The following is a 22,032-nucleotide window of genomic DNA, read 5'->3' as shown; positions in this document are numbered from 1 at the left end:
CTTCTAAGACTAAACTCAAACATAGCAAATGGATGGAGTTCTAATTCATCTTTGGCATGCCTTCCCCCCCCCTTTTTTTTTCTGGTTTACAAGCTTAGGCCATAAGAACAACATGAAAGCAGTTGCCAAATTTAAATGCAGAGATCGTTCCTCCAGAGAAGACAGCAAAGCTACTAACAAGCACGATGGAGTGCATCCTTCTGATCATTTTCAATCCCCTTAGATCACAGTCACTAGAGCTGTCCTTCCTTATGCATATGCCAGGAGAATACAGATTTTTCACTTCTATCCAACAGTATGGCAACTCTTTTTTCTTGTTACTCATCAACAGAAAACCTAGGTGTGGTGGCTCATTTCTGTAGGGCCTGAACTTAGGAAGCTGAAGCAAGGGGAACAAGAAAAAGAAAAACTTGTGTGCAGAGATGATTTCTGGTGCATACTTTTATTAGAGCCAGAGGTGACAGCTTTTTCTCATGAAACAAATCTCTGAGTTCGGAGTGGAAGACCACAAGAAACTTCATTTTGAAGGCACCTTTATCAAACTATCCCAGAACACAGCAATCGCTGTGTGTGGTCCTGTGACATTACATAACAAGTTGTTAACAGAAAACACACCAAACAAAAAGCCTTATATTCTCTAATTGTCAAGTCAATCTTCAACTTTTCTTAGAAATGTGTGTGTATGTGTCGTCTGTGTGTTGGTGTATCCAACCCAGGGCTGTGTGTATGTTAGATAAATGTTCTATCACTGAGCAGTTTCTTAACTCCACTTTTCTTAGATTTTAAATTTTTTTCTTATATATGAAAATGAAATTCACCTCAAATACCAGAACCCAGGATATATTCATTTGAAAGGAGGTATAGCAGTCAACTTTAAGCCTTGAATTTTCTAGATCTTTCCTCAAATAACTCTCACTGATTTGCTAGATTTTTATCAGTTTCATCTGGTACCTATTTGGCCTACTGGACCTACACAGAAGATAATATTAATCTATCACCAATTCCCAGTGAATATGGTACAGTGGCTCTTAGCTCTTGGGGCCACGCTGGTGAACACACGAGAATGCCCCGTTCTCCCCCAGCCAGCTGTTACACATGATCAGCTGTTTCCTGAGGCTGGAGTCTGTGGCTTGATCTTCTTCACAGCTTCCAGAACAGAGAGTGGGTTCACTTTATCTCCAAATTCTTTTTCTCGGTGCTCAAGAAGAACGCCCTAAAGCAGAAACAGGAAGGGTTGTGAATTTTCACTCATGAAACAAGACTCTGAGCACCAGCTCTCCATCAAGCCCTGTGCTTGGCCAGCCAAGAACCTGGATCTGAACCAAACCCAGCACCTGCCCTTGAGGAGTCCAGTCTTCTGAGGAAGGGGACTGAGGAAGCCATGTCCCAGTACTTGGGACACATGAAGACAGGCATGGTTAATTGCAACTAGGGTGGGTGGAGGGCTTCCTGGATGACAGGCAGATAGAAGTACATTCCATCTGGAGAGAAGAGAATGCAAACAGAAAAACCCTATGAAGTAGAGCTCAGAGGCCACTTTCATGGGCGCTAAATGGCCATCTGAGGAAGTAGACCCACCCTTTTTTGGAATCCTCTTAAGAAACTGGGGTCACACTTCCAATAATGTGAAGAAAATGCACTGAAACACAGGACTTCCCAGTTACTGTGAAGTAGTAGAATGATAACATCAGGAATTGTCCAATTTCTTTTTTTTTCCCCAAGAAAAATTTTTATTACATTTTTTTTAGCAAAGAGCTTGCTTCACATGTCAATCCCAGCTCCCTCTCCCTCCCCTCCTCCTGATTCCCCCCCAGCCTCCCACCCCATTCCCACCTCCCTCCACACAGGGGATATCCAGAGTATTGTCAAAGTTCTTTAACCCACTTTATCTCTGGACACTAGCCTTAAATTTTAAATGATCTGTGATGTGTTCTATCATTATAAAGACAAAACGAAACAAAACAAAAGAAAAACCAGAAGAAGTCAGGTAGGCAGGACGGCTTGTCAGTAGAGGCACTTGCAATACACAGGGCTAACAACCTGAGTTCAATCCCTGGATCTTCGCATAGGGAGGCAAGACAGAACCAACTCCTGAGAGTTGTCCTTTGACCTCCACACAGACATTGTATATGTACATTTCTACACACACACACACACACACACACACACACACACACGCACACACACACACACACACAATAATTAAAAGCCCACCATGCTGTGCTAACTATTGGGAAGTGAATGAGGAAACTGCAATTACTTGCTCAGTAAACCAAATGCAGGCAGTGAAAATTCAGACAAGAACGGATAATGACGGATAATGACGTGGGAAATTTTCACGATCACTGCGAGAAAGAAAACAAGCCAATGGCCATCAGCTCTGTCCCAGTACCTGACAGCAAGGCTCCACCCACTTTCCACTGTTTTGTTCTTTTTAGAATCTCTACATGGCATACGCATTTCTTTAAAGTAATGAGGCTTTACAATCGTTATTTTCAAAACATTCACACCTAGGGGCACTTGACATAATGGCTGCAGAAACACCTCCACCAGGAACTCAGGTGAGTCCTGATGCCCAGTCATCCCAGTTCACCCTCCACCTTTCCAGAAACTCCACAGAGAACCAACAAACACCACACCTAACAACACCAGGAATGTGCTAGCCCAGCCATGAATACCAAGTGAGTCAACACCAGGCAAGAAAAGGCTGGCAGGTGTGCCAAACCCTGCCCTGGAGGCCACCACAGGAGGCAAGACAATGAAACCCACAGGGCCAGAGTGGGAAGAAGAGGGGCACCTTGTAGGGTCATCTGGACCAGGCCACCGAGAACCGCTTCTGAGGACAATGTGTAGATGCAGTGAGGCGGTACCCTTCTGGGTTCCCGACTTTAGTTTCTCCTGTGTTGCTTACCAGCCGTGCCACTGACTGACTGACTTCCTGTCTCTAGGCCCACTTGCTTACATGGAGATGGGAACGAGAAAACCTAACATCGAAGACTGCTCATACTGAAGACATGAAACTGAGTATGTGTATGTATATGTGTATGTGTATGTGTATGTATACGTATACACACACACACACACACACACACACACACACACACACACACACACACACACACAGACACCTGAAACAAGGCAGGTGCTTGGCAGCCCTTCCCATTAAGACACTTTGTTATATTTACTAGAAATAAACAAACAGAAGTAAACCATTTAATGCTAAATTCTAATACCAATAAGTAAAAACAAGTCCCAATGGTGTTATTTTTTTTTAAGATTAGAAATAAAGATTCCTATTCTGATTCTTATTTCTCTTACATTGTGAGGTCCTACTACTTGGACTAAGGCTGTTTTTAAACAGAAACAAAACAAAGTAACAGAAATCCAACCACTCCCTACACATGTGCTTGTCATAGCCAAGGTTTCCAGTCAGGCTTATCTCCAGGCCCTCCTTCAGTGACCCACGCCTGCGATATGTCTCTCTTTTCTGCACTCTTCCTCAGGGTCCCCACATTTGATTCTGGGTCCTCACTGTCAGGACTCCTAACACCCTGTTCGCAGTGGAACTGGTTGTCTCTCCTGGCACAGCCCCCACACCAAGATCTTCACAGGAAAAGCATGGTCTCTCTAACTGCTTCTTGCCACCCTCCCTCACCAGCCTGCTTTTTTCCCTTCTCCTCTTCGCTTTTCTCCATACCCACCCTTGATGGCTTGGGAAGGTGCCGGCTGAGTATATTCACAAATGGGATAAAAGCGAGACAGCTGTTTGAGCACAGAAACACAACTTTAAGTGAGAAGGCCTGGACTCAGGTCCCTGCAGTGCCGCACTGGGCCAAGCTCATTAGTATAGCTGCGTGCCTCCTCTTCTCAGTCAAGTTCACCATCTGCAGTATGAGCGGCATGACTGTCTCCTAAGTGTGTGTGTGTGTGTGTGTGTGTGTGAGATGCAGGCCTACAGGAGACGTGTGATCAGTGACAGCTGCTGGGAGGAGAGATGGGGGACTCTAAACACGGAGATCCCTGCCCTATTGTCAGCCCCTGTCTGTGACCTCAATTCCAGAAACCCATAGGTCTGTAGGAAGCACAGATCTTACCTGTTTCCCAGATCCTATCACAAAAACCCCTCCGAGGATGAAGCCTTCACCTTCCAGGTTTCCAGAGAAGCCTCCATTCCAGGCCCGGAAGGAGTTGTACCACACACCCAAACGGATGAGGCCCATGAACATCATCTTCCTCCTCTCTGGACCGTAGAATTTTTTCTATGGAGCAAGGAAGATCTTTGTGTGAGCAGTCTGCATGTCTTTCATCCCCAGGAAGGGTGCCAAAAGCCAAAAGCCCCAGAGCCTGCTACTTCATGTTCTTTCTCCAGCCTAACATATCACTCCACCCAGGGTCACACTCAACTGCCTAAGGGATAAAAATCTGCCGGCACTGACTTCTAAAACAAAATAAATAAATAAAAGTGAAAGAAGGGGGAAAAAGAAGGAAAAGAAAAGACTGGATTTTATTATTTGATGTTATTTTTGTGATGCAGGGATTGAACCCAGGGCCTTGCACTTTTAGGCAAGCATTCTGCACTGAGATCAATGTCAGGTCTCAAGGCAGTTCCCATCTGAGCACACGACTCTGCCTCTAGTTTCTCACTCTCCCTACACCACCATGCAGGGGAAGGGAAGGGAAGCACAGCTGCATAAATTAAGGGGCAGGGGCTTGTGCCAAGGGGCAGGGGCTCTCTGCTATTTCACACCCTCTTGGATCAATCAACAAGGCTTGAGTAATAAGGGCGAACAACTTTTAAGAGTCACCTGTGCTGTGCTTAGGAGAACAGAGGAGGAGGCCCTCCGCCAGCTCCAGGCCAGCCTAGGTTCATGACCTCTCCCAGATAAGTACCATACTTACCAGTATAGGGCCCACAAGCCCATAACACACTCTTTCTGTATTTTATGTGTAGTTATGTGTATACGTGCATTTGTGTGTGAGTGAAGTGTTCACAGAGACCAGAGGAGGGCGCTGGATGCCTAGGAGTTGGCACTGCAGGCTGTGGTCAGCCCCTCAACATGGGTGCTAAAACCTGAATGAGAGGCCTCTGAAGAATAGGAAGCACTCTTAAGCACTGAGGCATCTCCCAGCCACCACACACTCACCTTTTCATCCAGGAAGATTTCCCCTTTGAAGTAAGGCTGGAAGTCCTTCACTTCTTCCTTAACCTGCTCCTTCACCACAGCATAGAGAGGGACACCTAGTGCATCCAACTTGGCCTTCAGGGAGGACAGATCTGCTGCCTCCTGCAGAAGACAAGAAGGTTCAGGGACATGAGCACTTGGAGCTGTGCTGTTAAAAACAAAACAAATCATGGCCCAGGGCATGGCTGACACCGAGTAGAGAATAAAAGTGACAAAATCCCAGAATCGTGTCAGGCCTTGTAGCCCAGCAGGTGTCTGTCCTAGTTAGACACTAGACCTCAGGACAGGGTTTCAAGTGGATTCCCAGTCCAGGATTCTTCTCTTCTCAAGGTGCTAAAGAGAACTATGCCCAGAGAACCTCTAGAACAGTGACTGCTCCCAACCATGTCCTACATGATCTCACCTTCCAGCTCATTCCTGCACTAGACCAAATCAGTTCATTGGTCCATCAGACACATGCATGCTGGCTGTGTGACTGTGGCCTCCAGGTTTCTGTGCAAGCCCTACCCCCCATCTCTGCTAGAAACTTCCTTCTCTTTCCAGCTCTAATCTAACCTATGGGAAAAGTATCCTTGTTCTAAAAAGACCTCTTGGACATGTCCTATGTTGCAAGCATGTTCTCTGCCATCTGCTTGTGGATTTTTATGCTACACCTTCATGTCATCGTCAAGCACTGTCACTTAGATTCCTAAGTATGTCTCACTGTTCGAGATTCTGTCTGTTGTTTCATAGACACCTCAGTGTCTAGCACACGACTGGATGTTCGAAGGTACTGAATATTCGATAGGAAGAGCTGAAGGTGGACAGTGGGAGGAGGATGTAGCAGAGTTGAGTTGGTACAGATACCTTTGACCCTCGTGAACCATGTACTGGAAGAATAAACATCATGGAAAAAGCTCAACCCAAAGGACCATCTCACAGTAGATGCTATAATTAAAGAATCATCAGGAAGTTCTTTTATATGTAGCCTGCCCACCTCTGATATAAGTCCAGTGTGACAAGAAAGCAACTGTATTTTCTATAACAAGAAAAAAGAAATGAAAGCATAGCTAGACAAAACAGAATTGATTACAACATATTTACCAAGAACTCTACTGAGTAGCAAATTTGGACTGGAGCAGAAGGGAGAGGCTCTGGTGTCTGATTGGTTGAAGACCACCTGTTGGAGATGTGCTTTCCTGGGCTCTTTCCCCTGGGCATATCTCCATATGAAGCCATTGAGAGGAAACAGAGTCATATAACCCCTGCCCACGTGTCTGTTGAGTCACTCATTTCTATCCACCCACCTTTCGAGACACTGTAAGTTTCCACAAATGCTGTTCCAGGGCACAGAGAAGAACACAGGAAAACAGGCTGAAATTACCAAGAGCTGTTGTTCCTGGAACCCCATCTGTGTTCCTGTCTTCAACAGAAGTCAGAACAGCTTCTCTGCTGGTGTCTGGAGGCATCTCAGAGTTGGAATTAAAAGCCCTGAGTTTACACTCCACCTCCAAGATGAAAGAAACTAATGAACCCCTAAAGATGACCAATGCTGAATGCCTGTGATCTGTCACATGACCAGGGAGACTTAACAGGACACTTAACTTGCCAACCACCTAACCTTAAAGTAGGAAGACCCTATGTTAATTGGATGGGTCCAATGTCATCACTGTAGGAGAGGAAGAAAGTCAGTGTTGTAGGGTTGTGATGTGACAATGACTTGAGCAGCTATTTTGTTTGTTTGTTTGTCTGTCGAGTCAGGGTTTCTCTGTATTGTTCTGGAACTGGCTCTGTAGACCAGGCTGGCCTCGAACTCACAGAGATCCGCCTGCCTCTGCCTCCTGAGTGCTGGTTTTTTTTTTTTTGATGTACATTCTTTTTTTTTTATTTTCCAGTTTAAATTTAGATAAGAAACAAGGTTGCTTCACAAGTCAGTTCCAGGTCCCTCTCCCTTTCCCTCCCCTCCTCCCGTGCCCTCCCCCCAACCCCCCCAATATCCCCTCATTTCCCCAGGGAGGGTGAGGCCCTCCATGGGGGTGTCCATAGTGGGCAGGGCCTAGACCCTTCCCCAAGAGTTCAGGGTGAGAGTGCACCTCACATTGTTCTATGGGAGTCCAAAGTCCGTGTGTATACTTGGGATGGGTACTGATCTGCTGCCCAAGGCTCAATAGGTTCCCTAGGCCTCCTCACTGACACCCAGATTCAGGGGGTCTTGATCAGTCCCATGCTGGATTCCCAGGCTGATGCCTGGGATTCACTGAGTGCTGGGTTTAAGGTGTGTGCCACCAACACCAGGCGACGTGAGCAGCTATTGCAGACTTTAGAAACAGAGAGGAATCCCAAGCACAGAAAATTGGTGGGCTCCGGAAGGGTGGAAGAGGCAAAGAAATGGACTTCCCCCTACAGCTTCCAGGGGGATGCAGCCAGACTCCATTTGGGAACTCTGACCTCCAGCTTATAAGATAACTGCTGTTAAAGCCACCAAATGTGTGGCATTTTGCGACAGCAGCAATAAGTGGACACACAATAGGCAGGCATCTTGGTTTTGTGGAAACCTCTGCACTGCTATCTCCTCTGTAAAATAAGGATGGTGACAACAGGTTGTATCTCTAAGATAACTTGAGAAGCCCTGTACAGACTGTACAGCCCAGTTGGTAGAGTGCTTGTCTATCATGCATGAAGCCCTGGGTTCAATGCCAGGAAAAATGGACATGGTAGTGCATGTCTACAGTTCCAGCACTCAGGAGATAGAGACATTGGAAGACCAGACATTCGAGGGCTACATAGGAAGTGAGGTCAGTCTGGGCCACATGAGATCCTGTCTTTAAAAAAAAAATGGGAAAAAAAAAGAGGTGCCTTGGAGGTCAGGTGTTGCAAAGTGTGAGTACTCAGCAATATCAGTGGAATCTGTATCAGACACATAAGCAGAAAGGAATCTCTTAGTGTTGGGTCAGGCTTCCAGAAAAATGAAAGTGATGATCTTGATGGGGCCAAGGGGTTTCAAGGGCAAGAGATCGGGAGTCTATTTTCTCCTAGTCAAAGCAGTTATCTCAGAATTTGGGGCAGGCCACTGTAGGAGTGAACCCCACAAAGCTACCCGCCCAACAGGGCGGGGTCAAGGTAGAGATAAAAGGTAGTGAAAGGAAAAGGGGCTCCCTCTTTTTCTCCTGGAAGCCAGCCATGCTTCTAACTCCTGGTAAGTGCGACTGTCTCTCTCCCTGATAAATAAATATATTGTTTTTCCCTATATAGCCTCGATTATCGCAATAGGCCACAAAACTACCCTGTCCCTCTTTTTACTCATTTATAGAGTGACAAGGCCAGGCTCAGGCCACTGCAAAACTCCATGCTGCACTAGCATTTTGTGCCTAGATTATTGTAGTTCCTGCCCTGCTATGTTTTCCATTACTGGAATAGCTTCCATTTGAGTGGCCAACCAGGAACCACCCTGTAAGTGAGCCTCAACTTCACTCCAGCTTACAGGCCAAATGCATGCCCATTCATGGTATGACTGAAACCCTGCTCAGCTACTCACTCTGTGAGAGCGCCTTTGTAAAGGGAAGAGCTTCATGTTCTACAGTGGAAATGGACTCCAGCGGGTCCCGAGGAGAAGCACACACACAGGAGTGCTCTAGGGAAGGCCTCTGCATTCTGCAGCTTCATCACATAGCAGCTGATGGCTGACAGTGAGGTTTCCTCATCTCTATTTCGACAAGTGAGTATCTACACTGACCAACAGGATCTCAGAATTTGCTCCTTTTGCTGTTGCTGTCCTGGATTAAGTGAAAAGACTACACAGGACATGGCTGCTACCATACTGGGCAAAAGGTCTGAAGGACAGAGAGAGCGGATTTGTCACTAACCCCACCAGGATATACGGAGTTGTTAAAAACAGGATTAGGGCCAATGTCAAAACAAATGCATGGAGCAAATAACAGAAGCATCCAGAACTGACAGAAGGCTCAAGAGCACACATAAGCCCTTGGTCCTGGCTGGAAATACTCCAGACCCCACTGTCAGAATGCTTTCCTTCCAACAGATCCTCAAAGGCACTCACGGCTCGACAGAGGAAACAGCCTGGCCTTCGCACAGCCATAATCACAGCCCCATTCTTCGCCCATAGGTCCTTTGCTTTGAATGTCTTTGGTTCTGAAAGAGAAGAAATAGAGGGGTACTATTTCCTTCTAGGCCTGCCCAGGCCTTCACCAATCACTGGGATGCTCCTGAACTACCCTGGGCCAAGATCCGGCCAGAACCCAGTCTAGGAGGGAACCAGGATGAGTACGCCACACCTAGGAGAAGAAGGTAAGCACAGACAGGGACGACTCATCTACCCAAGGAAGACTTATGTCTTAAGAATCCCACTGTACACTCCACAGGTCCCTGTCCAGTGAAAATCAACCTTCAACTAGGACATCCAAATTGCAATAATGCCAAGCTAAACGGTAATTCCATTTACGGCTAGCAGCACTGGACACTGTATAATTCTGTGGAACCCAAACTAAATTTTGTATTTGACATCCCTCCCAAAAGTACTCTTAAAGGCATATTCAAAGGAATGAACAATTAAAAATATCATTTTTCTTGTTGTTAGTTTTTTTTTTTTTTGAGAAAGGGTTTCTCTGTGTTGACCCAGCTGTCCTGGAACTTGCTCTGTAGACCAGGCTAGCCTCAAACTTAAGAGACTGGCCTGCCTTTGCCTCCTGAGTGCTGGGATTAAAAGTATGAGGCATGGCTGCCCAGCTAAATCAACAATTTTTTTTAAATTAGCCGAAACATGTTAACTGCAATGCTTGCATTACTATAAGCCGAATAAAGTAGAAGACACCCAATAAGGAGATGCTTGGGAGAGTTAGTGAGGACTCCCAGATGAACTTTAATTATTTTAGTATTCTCCAGAGGTATCCAAGTACCTGTGGGATGCGGCGTGAACAAAACAGGGAAGAGGAGAGGCTGGAGTCACATGAGGCTTTCAAAATGAACAAAGCTCAACCACACTTGGCAGATCTCTCTCCGCACTTTCCAAGGTTCACCTGCGACGAGTCAGAGCTAGCACACTCCCTCACCTATTGGCAGGTCTCTCTCCGCACTTTCCAAGGTTCACCTGCCACGAGTCAGAGCTAGCACACTCCCTCCCTCACCTACTGAGTATGAGGATGGCTTCTCATTGAGGGTACTAGCCAGAGGATCAGCTAATCAGTGAGCCCTCATGTCCACCAAGAAACTCCTGCTACAGCCAGACACAACTGGGCTCCACTGAGTCTCAGCACTGTAGGGGTAGAGCTGGCATGGCTGAGACTCACAGCTCCTGTCATGGATTCCGGGTGGGCCTCTGAGGACAGGCACATAGGCTCCTGCATCCTGCAGCTTCACCACAGGCAGGATAACCACGAAGTATCTGCAGGTTCCCCATTTACAATGTGCATATGTTTATTGCGCGCCAGGCCCTCTACCAAGCATCAGGAACACTGAATTGAGCTTATTCAATTCAGACAATTCTATTTCTTTTATCTGATTCTTTATGACAGTATCAGAAGACTTGGAATTCCTCAGAATACTCTCTGGAATAGCTGGTTTATTAAGTGATGATACAATATTACTAAATATTATGGAGCAACTTATCACTGCAGTTAAGGCAACGGGAATAGAGAGTAAAAAATGACTATGATAAGAAAAAGATAAATTAGACAATAATAGCAAGATCACGTTTAGGTGACTATATGTAAGCATGGAAAGGAATACAGCAAAGTAAAAATGATTGTGTCAGGGCGGTATAACTACCGGTAATTTAAAAATTGTTATTAGATTTCCTCTAATATTGCCTCAAGAAAAAGCAACAATTTGGGGAAGAAAACCAAAGAAGTTAAACAAGCATCCTAGCGCCCTGGAAAAACACTGAGGCTGGCAGTCACTCCTTACCTTTCTCCAGGGTTTTCAGGTCTATGTCTTCCAAATATTCCAGCTCTGCTTTCCGGGGCTTGGACAGAAATACGTCTGTGTTGGCCAGGAGTAGTGCCAGAGCAGCGGCCCCCAGGGCTCCTGCACCAATGGACCACATACCCATGGTGAAAAAACTTGGGTCCTGGAGGAAAGACATTTCTGGAGATTGAGAAGAAGGAAGATGTTACTGTTCCCACAGGCAGCTGGGATCTGACCTCCTTCCTACCCAAGACTCCAGTGGGCAACCAGCCAGGGGGGCAGGGGAGGAGGCCCTGAAGGAGGAAGACACGGGACTGCTCGGAGCTGCTCAGCCTCTTATCTCAGCCCCATTGTGAGGGCGTGGGAACAGCACAGACACAGGCAGGCTTGTGTCCCAAGGAGCTCACTGGGGTGGCAGGAGTAACGAGAGAAATGACAGCCTTCTAGAGGCTTCTCTTGCACCTCTGCCCCGCTGTGACTTGCCGCTGAGCCCGTCCCCCATCCCTCTCCTCACCAAGCCTCGTTCCTTTCACAGCACGGGTGACAAGTGGCTCAGCTATCACCTCCCTGGGTAGGGACAGCTTTCTCATCTGTGATCAGAGGATACTTGTTTTGTTACCCTGTCTTCCTCCTGAGTTTAAGAATTTCCCGGGAACAAGGGCGGCATTCTAGTCAACAAAGCCCCAGCCACTGCCCAGCAGGGCCTCACTCGGGCTAGACTGATAATCTCAGCCAATTTCTCCCAGCTGAGAATAGCTTTCTCACTCATTATAGAAATGAAATAGGCTTCTGTTCAAAACAAAACAGAAAACAGTTTCAACTGCGCCAATGCATAAAACCAGCTGACAAGAAAGCTAATACTCTCCGAAGCCTATCACCTAGAGATGGCCACTGTTAAGAGCAACCTTATCTAAGAGGACATTCCTCCCACAGCCCAACCCCCCAACGCCTAAGCATGCATGTGCATGCACACGCACACACACACACACACACACACACACACACACACACACACACACACACACACACACACACGAGACCATAACTGCACTGATATTTGCTGAATGAATGGCAGGGCAGGGAGCAGGGGCTGTGTCACGTCAGAAGGATAGGTCTAGCTCTTGGTAGAAAATGCCATGCACAAACAAGGTCCTAGGTTTAATCATCAGAATCATTAAAATTACATTAGCCAATCAATTAATTAAAACTCCAGGCAAGGGATGGTGAGATAAATATGACATTGAAAAAAGAAAGAGGAATCTGATACTGACACACTTGGAAAAAGAAAATTAAGAGGGGTGCAGTGTGGGTGTTCGAAGGAGTAATGGCTGCCACTGTATTATTGCTGACATAACGGATTTCAGCTGGGCCTGAAGACTTCCTTAAAACCACACAAAGTGTGATCCATGGTCAATGGCTTACCACAAACAAGTACTGAGATGGATTAAACACAGTTGAATGATGAACATGACTTACATACAATCAAGTTCTTGGGCGAAGCAGGAAAGAATGTTCCACAGGCCTGCTTCCAATTTTTCTTTGGCAAAGTTACACATTACTGGATTACAGTTCTCAGAACAATTAGGAGGGAAATCACAGCTCCCAGACACCTGTTGTAAACAGAGAGTCTGTGCAACCTGGAAAAATGCGACCTGTACAACAGTTTTGGACTACAGGAAGGTGTACATACTTCAGGAGCACATGTGTGTTGTCATCTGGTCACAGATGTGTAAGCATTTCTGTAAGAAGATGCACAGGCCAGCTTACATCTACCTTACAAATGGACTCCTGGAGTCCAGAAGTGAATTCACGGAGTTCAGGAACCTCCCACCCTACCAACACAACAAACACTACTGAACTCTTAGAGGCCACCAGGTTCCATTTCCCCATCCAATGACAAACATTTGACTTGTTTGCTCAGTGATCACATCAAGGGAACTCAACTCACCTAGACTGAACATTTATTTTCAAGATTTATTTACTACGGACCTGTTGACTAAATGGCAACTTGGGAGAACTTAGTGTGACATACGATCCTTAAGGAGACACAGGCTCAGTTCCCAGAGTAATGGAAAAGTCAGTAGGAGGTTAGGCAGCTTGGCAGAGTTAGAACACTTGGGTTGTGGTGCCACAAGGAAGAGAGCCAGTCTGCACAGCCACAGAAGTAGAGGAAGTGGCTTTGAAATTGGTGTGGGGCACAGTTCACTATGTGAAAGCTTGGCTGGGCCAGGAATGATGGAGAGTAGCATGGAAGACTGGCTGGGAACGTCTGGCGGAGGAAATTCAGAAGTGGCCCATCCTTGTAACAGCAATAGGGGCTCCATCCAGCCCACCTTCCGAAGGACACCTGAAGCACCTGTGTTTCCACCTGGCTCTCGCGCCATCTTAGGATCTCATTTATTCTCAGGCCTCCCTAGGACCCCACTTCGTTCTGTGTGCTTCGATTCCTGGGGATAAGTCTAGAGTAGGAACGAACCACCTAATAGACTCAACTCCCCCACGCACACAGAATTTGACTGTGTGCTGAACAGCCATCTAAGAATGTAAATTCACATGTCCCAGAGACTCCCCTCTTCCTACCTCAACTTGGATTCAAGATGTGGGTGTCAAAGCTACCCCCGTCCGGGCTCTGCATCACAGGGTTTATCAGCAGTGCCTGTGGGAGGCGGGCTTCTCTGTGAGCACGCTCACGCCGCTCCCACGCTAGCAGCAGGTGGCTCTTCTGCTGGTGCTAAGCAGTGAAAACTGGTCGCCAGAAGTACCTAGTGTCCAGGGCTCAAAGCAACCTCTCTCCTACCACGGCAACTCCCTTCACGTCCTTAGGAGACCCTGAGTCAGTTACTGCCACAGGGAGGGTGGGGAGAGAGGCTTTACTATCTAGATGGAACTGTCTGGGCTTTTCCACATGTGTCTCCAAGACCACTGGGCAGAGAAGCAGGGAGGTCAGTAACCCAGAATTCTCTAAATGTCACTTGACATACTTGGCTTCAGTTCATTCTCTCAGTTGTCCCATGAAGCAGGGAATCTTCTCTCTGCAGGGTCCTGCATTCCCTCATTTCCCTACTGTCACAGGGCCGGCAGGTAGCGACACTGCCATTCGCAGTAAGCAGAAGCAGCACTCCAAAGCCTATAGTCCTCTTGCTGTCACACCTGGACTCCACACACTCACAAGTCGGGCTGGGGGTGTCAAGGGCATGAGCCTCCATCTTTAGGAGAATTTCAAAGGGCAGTTCATTGTTTTCTGCCATCAAACACAGTCCCACAATGTCTGGTCTAAAGGAAATTTACCATACAGCAGCTGTCCTTTCTCCTTTCCCCTGTCTGCCCCCTTCCTTAAGGATAGGGTCAGTCTCTCCAAATGAGAACTGCAAGGTTGTTTACAAAGGAGCCAGCCCCACCTGACAGCTATACTACTCACCCCCACCTAGGGGGGGCGGTATCTGATCCCCTTGTCTCCTAGAAGGTGAAGCTGATAAGACTGCAAGTAAACAAAACAGCAGCTGTAAGAGCTCAGAGTGGCAGCTTGGGTCCAGGAGACTTGGGTAGGTAGAGGAAACCCAGCTGGATCCCCCAAGCAAAACTGCTGCCATGATCCCCAGGCCCATCGTCTGGACTCCAAAATGTAGGAGTGATGTAGCTCTTCAGACTCCAGGGACATCCTCTGATATCAACACAAACAGCTCACCTTGTTCTTCGTTAACCCCACCTTGGTCCATCTGCCCATTCATGCTCCATCCAGCGTGGTGCCCCCTCCCCTACATCCTCGTTTAGCAGGCCAAACCTGGGAACTTACCACGCACGGTGTCCACACCTCTGCTGCTGCTGACAAGATTCTGGCCCACAGGGTGTGCAGGCAGAGGAGCAGGCTCAGGGAGGGTGGGAGGTGGGGCTTTGGAGTCTTGCCTAGCCCCTAAGCTTAGCCACTCCACAGGCAGGACTGAGCCACACAGAAACCCTGGGGCTCCTTCAGCTGCCAATAGTTAATCTCCAGAAAACATCAAAGTGGCCAGCGGCCAAGGCCCCCTAGCCCTTCAAGAAACTGAGCAAAGATTTGAGTCATTTGCAGTCATGCAGACTATAACATTTCTTAAGTGCCAGCAAGCTCCCCTCTGCTATGGGCGCACGCTAGGCCAGGCTCTTAACACAGTCCATATGTCACATGCACAGCATCAAAGGGACAGGGCCTTTTGTCCATGGCTCTTTGTGCAGCCTGCTGTGTACCCACTCGTCAGTCCATACCCAGGACGTCAGTTGGACTACCAAGGATCCTTGCCTGGTATCTATCCGTCACCTCTCTTTTCCTCTTTCTCTGCCATTGAAGTGGCTTCCCTGAATGCCTACACTCTTCCTGGGTAACCTCACCTAAGGCCAGCACCTCACCCACTAGCTCGGCAATGCCTCCAGCCCCCCATTTCTGTTACCGACTCAAAGTTTCCAGGTAGGCGGTTTTATGTGGATCTGTTCTGGTATATCCAAAACAGACCTCCATCACTATTGACTTCTCTTCCAGAGTTCCCTACTCAGGGAATGACACAAGTCTCCAGCCAACTGCTCATGCCAGAAACGGAGAGCCAACTTTCCTTTCTTTGGCTCTCAATGCCTACGCATGATCAGTCAGAGTTCTGTCCATCTCATCTGTGTCTGTTAGCCCCTTCTTACCTCACTGTCACAGTCTAAACTGCCCAGAACCCAATGAACTTGGCCAGACTCTGATTCTTCACCCTTCACTCTCTATGCTACAGCCACAGTGGTCTTTCTTACTTACTATTTTAGTTAGATGTATGTTTGCTTTGCCTGCATTTACTATTTTAGTTAGATGTATGGGTGCTTTGCCTACATGTATGTCTGCACACCATGTGAGTACCTGCCTGGTGCTCGTGAGGCTACAAGAGGACTTCAAACCCTCTGGGACTGGAGTTTCAGATGGTTGTGAGGTGCCATGTAGGGGCTGGAACGCAAACCCAGGCTCTCTGGAAGCCCAGCCCAATGCTCTTAACACCTCTCCAGTCCCGAGTCAGAGCGATCTTACCACTCCCTACCCTCCGTTTCAGCTTCTCTTACCGTGTCTAACAGAGCTGACAGGGTCTAACCACCATTCTGGTCTCATCCCAGGCCACTACAGCACCCCCACCAGACTACTCTACTAGCAAGACTATACTAGTGACTACTCAAGTCGTTCCTTTACCGAGAATTCCCTCACCTTGCATACCAATTAGATGAATTCCTACTTGGTAGTGAAACCCAGTGTAAATACTACTTTTTACTAAAACCCTTTCCTGAAGGCAGCCAACTGAATGCCCTATCTGATTACAGGGCCCACACGTGTGTTAACATACGCACACTGCACACTGTAAGAATGGGCTTCATGTGTTGTGCTTTGGTTATCTGTCTGACTTCACTACTGCAGCAATAGCACTTACCGAGGATCTGCGATATGCAATATAGGTTCTGCAAAATACATGCAATGTGTCAAACCCCTAATGAAGGGACCTGAATTTTCCTCTTGAAATCTCACAGTGGAGCAAAGCTGGAACTAGCTTGTGGCTGCCCAATTTCACCTCTGTGTGGAAGGCAATTCCAGACACTGCTAGCCTGGCATTAGAGCAAAACACTCAAGCTTGGGACTGACATGACTCTACATGGAGTCCCAGCTCTGCTGCTGCGCAGCAAGGGGAGCTGACACAGAGGAGCCCAGAGTCGTTGAAGAGACAGAAGGAACTAGAAATCCTTTGCCCCTCCCCCACCCCTCCCTGCTCTCACATCCAGACTCTGAAGCACCCAATGACTACTTCAACAGGGAGAGCCCTGAGGGCACCCCAGCACTACTGAGTGCCTGCTGTGTGAGCACATTCTCACTTTCTCCTGCTGCTTCAAAGAGCTGCCTCTGGGCAGGAACGGATAAAGTCTTAACAAAACAGAGCATCAGCACTGGGTGGGTTAACTCATGTCTGAAACATGTAGGCACAGCATAAGCACCAAGAGAACACCTGCCCTGCCCAGCCTCACCCAGGGACTCTTCCCACCTCAGCAAAGGCTGGCCCGAGGCAGACCCAGGGCGACAGAGAAAGGAAAGTCATGGAAAGCAAGGGGAAGGAAGGGGCATGCGGCTTCCTTGTCTCAGGCCTTCAGTGAACCGACTAAAAGATGTTTCCCAGCCCTCCTCTCCTCCACTGCCCTCAGCTCTTAAAGCTCTATTCAAGCAGCTCCTTTATTGAGTAAATGAGGAGCTGGCTAGCCCAAAGTCACATGGGTAAGAAGGGCATCAGTGCCAATGTTGGGACTCAGGTCTGCGTCTCCCAACTCCCAATCCTGGCCAGCTTACCCTGCTTTGGATTCCTAAGGTTCCACACAACCAGCCAGGAACCAGGTCCCTAAAGCTAGAATCCCAGGCACATATATCAGAATCAAGTCCAGCCAGTGCTAAACGGGATCACTGGCCTTAAGCAAGCTGAGAGCAATACTCCTCCTGCATGGGGCCTAGTGTCTGGAAAGAAACCCAGTCTCTCTCAAGCCCAATCCTTGGCAAGCAGCTTACAAACCAACGCCAAATGTGTTCTTAAGGATCACACTGCCCATTCTCCACTGAGAAGCTGGTTTGCATTCCCCCTATGCACAGTAACAAGGCCATGCTATTTCTAGACGCCGTCATAAATGGCAGTTTAGCAGTGTAAAAAACACAGTGAGCCACAGAAGAGTCCTCACAAGTACCCGAGGAACTGGCCACCTGCAGGGAGCTGTCACTCATTTGCCAAAATCTTCAACTTTCAGCTCTGTTCGTGATGGGTGTGTGTGTGTGTGTGTGTGTGTGTGTGTGTGTATGAATGCCTGGCTCTATCCCAGACCCTCTCTGAGACACCACAGAGTGAGAACTGTGAACAGGAGAGCAAGATAGCACCATCAGCAACTGGGAAACAGAGGCACAAGGAAGCACAAAGGATACAGCTGACCGGGAAAGTCCTTTTCCCTGAGCAGTGATTCCCCACAAAGGTCTGGCCTTTCAGCTGACTTTTCAGCCTCCTGCCTAGGCGTCGGAGACCTGCTCTCTCAAGTTCCACGAATGTGGAACGGGAAGATGAAGACACACCTCCAAAATACACTGGGTTCCAGCAAACAAATGCTACCTCTCATTCTGGCCCCAAGAGGGCATTTTATCCTTCATCACCTTCGGACCTTCTGGAAAACAAGCTGAGTGCAGTGGTGGCACACGTCTGCACCCAGCAGTCACAAGGCTGAGGCAGGATGATCACTGCTGAGTTCAGAAAAGGTGAGGGAGGTCACTCTGAAGGACTATCGCAAGGAATGTTCGAGAAGAACAACAAGAAACACAGCAGCACTCTAGAAAACTGAAAAGGCTTCATTATGTTTTTCATTTTTTAAAAGATGAGGTCTTGATATGTAGTCCAGGGTGGCCTAGGACGTGTCACCTTCCTTGCTCAGCCTCCTCAGCGCTGGGGTTTTAGGGATGAACCACCCCGCTGGGCTTAGCATTGTCTTACTGCCTTCCCTTTGCAGGGCTCAATTCACTCACTGTTCTAGGAGGGCAAATCAGACACCCAACCCAGAACAACTTCTTCAGCTATGTCATTGAAAGCCTGCTTCCTAGGTGGAAGTTGTAGGTCTAGGCGAGTCCTGCCCCGTGTCTCCATTCTCCACAGCACATGCTTGGAGTTCACTCTGGCTCCCGAGACTGCCTTTTGCACTGGCTGTTTCAAAGGCAAAGGGCAATGCTCAGCTGCAATCTCCCTTGGCAGAGGCCACCGAGCTCAAAGGTGAGGGTGGCGCCTTCTACAGCACATCTGGATGGTTCCTGCCCACAAGCCTCCATGCAGACAGACTAGGAGCTTAGCATTTCACAGAAGCAGACAGTCAACTAGCAGGAGAATTGCCTTTAACCTGAGAGACTCACATAGCCTGGGCACGAGCCTCAGAATTCCATACCTAATCAAACCTTCTGGTGCTACAAAAGCTTGAGACAGTCAGTCGTTAGAAACCAAGACTGCAATTCCAGCACTCAGGAGGCTGAGAAAGAAAGAGTTCTGGAAAACTCAAAGCCACCCTGAACTACATAAGACCACCCTGTCTCGAAGAAGAAAGAAAAGGGAGAGAGACAGAGAGACACACAGAGACACACAGAGGGAAAATAAATATGTATGTTTTGCTCCCCCCTCAGGATCAACACAGGGTCCCAAGTAGGTGGGTTCCCTTATAGTGAAGGAGCCTAAGGGAAAGGTCAGACCAAGAAGAGTGGACGTTTAGGTTCAGTTCCTACAAGCTGTATGAACCTGGACCAGGCATTGTTTTGCATCAGTAAAATGGGAGCAACTCCTGAATCACCTTCTACAGAGATGAATGAGGATTAAAGATATGGAAGATACTATAAGCTCTTTACAAAGACTGCTAAACAGTGTTTGATTCTTACTCATTTCTGGATTAGTCAACGATTTCCCCAAATATAGTAAACAGTATTTTCCGATGAATATCTTCTTAGGAATCCGGGAGTGCAGTGGGAACCCCAGATTTGTCTCCAGGGCTGGGCCACAGCAGGAGCACATAAGACTCCACAAGCAGACTCTACGACAATGCATTTCAAAACAAAACCCAGGTGATTTTCTTTTCAAATAAATCATCGACAAAGGCTCCAAGAAAAACGTTGAAATAAAAACAGACCCCCAAATTAAGTTGATATCAGGGCTGTGAAAACAGGAGGCATGGTGCCAGCAGGACTCTTGAGTATGTCCCTCCTCCGCCTAACCTGCCAGGGCGCACCTTAACTTTCTTTGCTCTCCCGCAGACCATTTCCACCAACTCCTTAAGTGACTAACAACCCGCAGGACGGGCTGCCACGGCGCTTCTCTTTACCACGCCTCAGCGGTGTTTTCAAATTTACAACTGGGCTTTCTAAGTCAAAGGTTTGTAACCTTTGGAAGAGACAGGGAACAGATGCTTCTGAGACCTCCTCACAGGACACTCAAAGCACAGAGACGGGACAGCCACTGCCACCCCCGGGCTCCTCCCCGCGAGGTTGGACCAGCGTTTTTCTCAGTCCTCTGCCCCAACAATTCAGACAGCTGGGTGCCACCAGCGCCAGTCCGGCACCGGGTCTCTGGGCCCCAAGCGTGGGGTTTGTCTGGATGACTGTGGTGGGCGAGGGGCCACATCGGAGAGCGGTCCCAGGGGAGGATGGAGCCGCAACCTCCATACGGCATCCACTCCGGGGTACCAGGCCTGCCTGGATCCTCACCTGAGCCTCGAGGTCCCCGCCTCCGTGGACGTCACGGGCTTCGCTGAGCTGTGCCAGCAGGTGCCTCCAGCTCGCCTTCTCCTCCGCTGGAGCTCATTATGAAGGGACAAGGGACCCGTAGGTCCCCGCGCCTGCGCAGCTCAGCGCCTACGCCACCACGCCACTTCCACGTGACAGACACGCCCCCGCCCCGCCCCTCGAGACCAGGGATTCTGTAGAGCCGAGGGTCGCTTCAGGCTGTTCCCTGATCTCTCTTTTCCGAGGCAGCAGTTTAGTTCGCTTCTGTTCAGTCGTGAACAGAGACCTCTGATGTGCTCTGTGGAAGCGCTATGCTGTCATGTCCAGAAGCACCTGTGTGTGTGTGTGTGTGTGTGTAGCAGCCCCCTAATAAAGCTTAAAACTGCCAACGTGCATCCTCGCTCCATATTCCTCTTCACCCCCAAATGCTGGTTATCCGTGTAAAGAAAAGCAGCTGAGAACTGGCTCTAAGGATAATGCCAGCTCCTCTCAGCTTCTGAGCAACCCTAGGGCCGGTTTGTCTTTCGCTCATTTGTGTTTGTTTATTTAACGTGGCTCAGACTGGTCTGGAGTTGTTTGTCCTCCCGCCCCTCACTGTCTCCCAGGTGCTGGGATCACAGGTGTGCGCTGCCATACCCGGCTTTCGCCCATTTTTGTCACTGCTGTAACAAGTGTCCACACAGTTTCAGAGACAGGGTTAACTGCCTCACACAGAAGAATTAAATACGGGGATGGAGGAGACAGAGACAGATGTCACAGCAGTTTTCAAAGAAGTGTTGAAGCAACCGGACAGGCACGCCGGTCAGAAATGGTCACTTGTCCCACGTGTGTTGGGGCTCGTCCACGTGTGTGTGGAGCTGAGCACCTGGCCATAAGACTAGGGTGGCCTGGTCTATCACTTTTTACCTTATTCTCATGTTTCTCACTTTGAGAAAAAGATTCTCGCTATGTAATAACAAATTCAAGAGACTAGAGAAAGTGAGACAGTTTTTATTTTATCCTGTAGAACTGGGTGTTACTGTAGACAAAGGTAAAAATGGTTTGCCTGCCAATTTGGTACCAAGCAGTGGTTTTTACAGTCCTAATTGTGAATATTCTTGCCCTCTCTTCCCCATGAGCTGGGTACACTGGGGAGTTACAACCTCTCATTCATCCCCCACCCCAAGTTCTCCATCCCTCTAGGACTGGAGTCCCTGCCCTGCTTTCCTGATAATGTAACTCAGTCAGTAGCTGTCCTAGCTAGGGTTACTGTTGCTGTGATGAAACTCCACGGCCAAAATCAAGTTGGGGAGGAAAGGGCTTATTTGGTTTACACTTCCATATCACAGTCCAGTCACTGAAGGAAGTTAGGGCAGGAACTCAAATAGGGCAGGAACCTGGGAGCTGCTGCCCGAGACCATGGAGGGGTGCTGTTTAGTGACTTGCTTATAGCCTGATCTTATAGAGGAATTTTCTCAGTTGAGACCCCCTCCCCAATGACTCTGGTTTGTGCCAAATTGACATAAAACTAATGAGCACAACAAACATATGAATATATCACTATTAAGTAACAATCTTTCTTTTCTTTTTCTTCCCCAAGATCACGCATTAATATTGATATCACATAAAATATTTTACAAACTTAAAAAGCTCCACAGCCTCACAAACCTGGGGTAAAGGTGGGAAGATTCCCAGAGGAAGCTACTGTGAATA

At 48.0% G+C, this 22,032-nt stretch overlaps 1 protein-coding gene across 2 annotated transcripts; it reads right to left on the bottom strand.

Moving 5' to 3' along the window:
- Positions 1 to 423: 423 nt before the first annotated feature.
- Positions 424 to 20,480, bottom strand: Prxl2a (peroxiredoxin like 2A). Of its 2 annotated transcripts, none has more exons than XM_005080990.4 (6): positions 20,323 to 20,480; positions 11,082 to 11,261; positions 9,220 to 9,311; positions 5,145 to 5,285; positions 4,095 to 4,259; positions 424 to 1,213 (listed from the first exon to the last, which is right to left on the bottom strand). In XM_005080990.4, exons 2-6 carry the CDS (start codon positions 11,257 to 11,259, stop codon positions 1,100 to 1,102), a joined length of 690 nt encoding a protein of 229 aa, XP_005081047.1. In that variant the 5' UTR covers positions 11,260 to 11,261; positions 20,323 to 20,480; the 3' UTR covers positions 424 to 1,099. The 2 variants fall into 2 exon arrangements, with proteins under 2 accessions (XP_005081047.1, XP_012976638.1); XM_013121184.3 differs by having other exon boundaries at positions 11,082 to 11,244; positions 20,323 to 20,462.
- Positions 20,481 to 22,032: the final 1,552 nt, after the last annotated feature.

The sequence above is a fragment of the Mesocricetus auratus genome, unplaced genomic scaffold (assembly GCF_017639785.1).
Source record: "Mesocricetus auratus isolate SY011 unplaced genomic scaffold, BCM_Maur_2.0 Super-Scaffold_100006, whole genome shotgun sequence".
Lineage (NCBI taxonomy): Eukaryota > Metazoa > Chordata > Mammalia > Rodentia > Cricetidae > Mesocricetus > Mesocricetus auratus.
Note: the sequence above shows the minus strand (reverse complement) of the source record. Positions and strands in the feature narration are given on the sequence as shown.

Bases quoted from the DNA above. Each gene is read 5' to 3' on its own strand.
- Prxl2a (XM_005080990.4), bottom strand. From the start codon at position 11,259: ATGTCTTTCCTCCAGGACCCAAGTTTTTTCACCATGGGTATGTGGTCC. The intron at 9,312-11,081 runs GTAAGGAGTGAC...CTTCTCTTTCAG, and splicing joins CCTGAAAACCCTGGAGAAAG to AACCAAAGACATTCAAAGCA. The intron at 4,260-5,144 runs GTGAGTGTGTGG...CTTGCTCCATAG, and splicing joins AAATCTTCCTGGATGAAAAG to AAAAAATTCTACGGTCCAGA.